This window comes from Lolium perenne, chromosome 5 (genome assembly GCF_019359855.2).
Source record: "Lolium perenne isolate Kyuss_39 chromosome 5, Kyuss_2.0, whole genome shotgun sequence".
Classification (NCBI taxonomy): domain Eukaryota; kingdom Viridiplantae; phylum Streptophyta; class Magnoliopsida; order Poales; family Poaceae; genus Lolium; species Lolium perenne.
The window spans coordinates 262,973,792-262,977,114 of record NC_067248.2 but is presented as its reverse complement, the minus strand read 5'-3'; the positions used below and the strand labels follow the sequence as shown (position 1 = coordinate 262,977,114).

At 51.9% G+C, this 3,323-nt stretch overlaps 1 protein-coding gene across 1 annotated transcript; it reads right to left on the bottom strand.

The window, feature by feature from the left end:
• Window positions 1-278: 278 nt before the first annotated feature.
• On the bottom strand, window positions 279-914 carry LOC139831843 (mavicyanin-like). The gene is made up of 2 exons (XM_071821191.1): window positions 779-914; window positions 279-637 (listed from the first exon to the last, which is right to left on the bottom strand). Exons 1-2 carry the CDS (start codon window positions 912-914, stop codon window positions 279-281), a joined length of 495 nt encoding a protein of 164 aa, XP_071677292.1.
• Window positions 915-3,323: the final 2,409 nt, after the last annotated feature.

The following is a 3,323-nucleotide window of genomic DNA, read 5'->3' as shown; positions in this document are numbered from 1 at the left end:
AATTGTTTCGGTCGAGTTTTGTAATAGGGAAGCAAACCATGTAGCTCACGAGCTTGCTAGGGTATCTTTTAGTTAGTTCTTGTACTTGGGTCGATGAACCCCCTAGTTTTATTCTTAGCAAGCTCGTGAAGGATGTAACTATTGTGTGATGGTGGCGGCAAGTTTCAGACGCACTCTTTTCCTTACCAAGGTATCTACGGGGACTGAAAGATTTTTAATGAGGCGGCTTGCTAGGCATTAGTAATCTCATACTAGGAATTAGGCACGGCAGTAAGTTCCTACGATTTAACTAGGCGACAGGCAGCAACGGCAACTGCGAGCGCTGTGACCATAAGCCTAGCGCTGATGGAGGCAGCAGGGGCGCCGCTGTCTGGAATAATCTCTGGGCCGTGGTGGAACTCGGTGACGTTTCTGGACCGGGTGGCGTTGCCGGGAGTCGGGTAGACGGTGATGACGACCTTCATGCCGGCCCGGCAGAGGCCGTTGCCACAGATGAAGAAGTAGCGGCGGGGCTCCTTGAGCGGGATGAAGTCCTTGCCGGAGGTCCAGTTGCCGGCGACCCCCTCCATGGTGCAGCTGTTGTACCCTGCCTCGTTCACCTCGAACACGTTGTGCGCCCCCTTCTGGTGCCGGAGCGCTGCACGGCACGGGCAAACACGTCGAAGAAAAATGTTGATCACGAATGAGAGTGAGATGGCGAAGAAAAGTAGTAAGGAGATCTGATATGATGGAGCTCTTCATGACTACTATACACAAGAATGTAAGGGAAGGGGTTTACAGACGAGGTCGCTGACGAAGAAGGTGTGGTTTCCGGACCAGAAGGTGCGGTCGCCGACGATGTGGTCCGTCGCGCCGGAGAAGGCCACCGCGCAGCCGGCCACCACGGCGACGGCCAGCATCTGCCTGAGCGCCATTGCCACGGCTCGGAGTGGCTCCTCCGCTAGAGACTAGAGAGAGCGAGTGATGGGTGTGAGCTCGGGAGGGTAGCGAGGAGAGAATGGCAGGAGAAAGCAGCAGCAGCAAAGAGTAGTAGTAGCGACATAATTTTTTTTTTTTTTTTTTTTTTTTTTTTTTTTGCGAAACACAGTACAATCAAAGACGCTCATACATACGCGCACACACTCACCCCTATGAACGCACACACGCACACCCTACCCCTATGAGCACCTCCAAGAGACTGCGTTGAAGAACTGATCCGGCGGGTCTTGAGATTGACGAAGTCAGCACAGGCGCCTCGCTGTCGACGGGAACGTCGCCTCCCACTGAAGAATATTCCGCCTTTATGAGTAGCGACATAAATTTGAGTAGCGGTGGTTGCCCTTGCTCGTGACGCCGGGCCATGCACACATCGACACGACTACACGGACTGATTGGCCTCGCGCTGACTCGACCATGGCCCACTTCTGACCTGACCAATTCCACATATTAAGGGCATCCACAGCGGCGCCACACATTTTATTGTCCGTGAGTATTTGCGTCGCCCAAAGGATGCTAAAATGATCGTTTTTGTCCGCGCGTCCGTTTACGTCTGGAGGTGGCTCCAGCAGGGTAACACATTTTTGTTTACTTGTTTTTTTTCCTCTTCTATATTTAAACATAGTTTCAAATATTATACGGAGTATATTGGAACATGATTTTACACAAGCTAATACATAATTTGAACATGGTTTACACAAACTAATACATAGTTTGAACCATGGTTGACACAAATAAAACATTAAAAAAAAGAAACTAGTTGTTTTGGTTTCCGTATATTCGTTGCCAAGAAAGAACATTCGAGGGCACACCCAGTCATCCAAACTGGAAAATCCAGCTGGTGACGGTGGACCTGTTGGTTCTTTCGAGGAAGAACACCCAGAAACCTCCACTAGCGGCTTCAATTGGGCCGTAGTCATATTCGCTGCAAATAAAGAACACTCTAAATTCTAACTATCGGTGTCCGAGCCGGATTCGCTGGTGTGGTAGTGCCTGTGGCACGCTATGTCGTTGAACACCTTGACGATCATCTCGCCATCACCGTCGTAGAGGAAGGTGAGCTAGCAACCGGGCTCGAGCTCGAGGTCGCGGGCGAACTTGTCCCACCCCGTGTGCAAGTACATCTTGCCCTGCCCGTCGAACAAGACCTCGACATTCCACCGGCAGAAGTTGCAGCTGGCCTCCCGTAGCTGCAACTGCACCGGCTCGACGCCATCGACAAACTCGGCGAACTTGTTAGGGAGACGCTTGATGTCGAGTGGATCGTCGTCGATGCGGAGGAGGAACTCGAAGCAGCGGTTCCTGCGAAGACGAGGAGGGCGCAGGCGACGGCGACCCTGCCCCGGCCACGGCCCCGGGGGCGCCCAGGCCCACGGCCTCGACCGCCTCGCTAGCCACCAGGTCCTGCCATGGACTTTCTCGCGGGCTTGGATGCATCGCAGGAAGAGCTAGGCGACGCTACGGCGGAGCTTGTGGCGGCTAGAGTTTGATTGGAGGAATGGACGAGGAAGAAGAACGCGTGTCCTCTTTATATTGGCCGGAGGCAGGAGACGGCCGCGGGACGTGTGGCGTCGCCATTAACTTCGTTGGCGGAGGTGGGCGGCGGCCGCTCGGCAGCCGAGGCATCGCCATTAACGTGGCGCAGACTGCCGAAGCGACGCAGCGGCGCCAGTCGCTGAGGGTCGCTGCCAGGTGGGCCCGACAAAACGGGTCAGACGCGGGCGGACACTTTCCGCCTCCGTAGAGACGCATCCGAGGCGCATATTTGGGCCAAATTTGCTTCGCCGCGGATGACCCGGTCACTTTATATCGCCCGGCTGGATGTGGGCGCAGACGCATTTTCGGTCGCAGCGAACGCAAACGGTCACTCAGCATCCCATTGTGTCACCCCGTTGAAGCTGCCCTAACTCCGTGCTGCTGCCCAGAGCCAACTTTAAGGTATATACACCATTATATGAATTATGAAATGTCAGGAAAGACAATAGAAAGCACACCAAGACGCACAACCGCTGATAAGATGAGCTGATACAAAGTCCTAAAAAGAGTCACCATTCAGAAATTAATACTGCCTCTATCCAAAAAAAAAAAAAAGCTGCTCCACTTTTTGTGTGTGGATATGGACGTATCTAGACACTAAAAATATTTAGATATAGTCGTATCTGGACAAATTTGATAAGATTATTTTGGGATGGAGGCAGTAGTATTATTCTACAAATACAATGATCAAATTATTACAATTAGGGTGACCCAAAACCAGAAATACTCCTGTCATAATCAATTGGATCTTGCACTGTGTCCAAAAAATAAACTTGGAGCTAGTCCTATATCAAGAAAGTTCAAAAAATAAA

Coding starts and splice junctions, on each gene's coding strand:
- LOC139831843 (XM_071821191.1), bottom strand. CDS start 914: ATGGCGCTCAGGCAGATGCTGGCCGTCGCCGTGGTGGCCGGCTGCGCG. Junction 638..778: donor CTTCGTCAGCGACCTCGTCT/GTAAACCCCTTC, acceptor CGTGCCGTGCAG/CGCTCCGGCACCAGAAGGGG.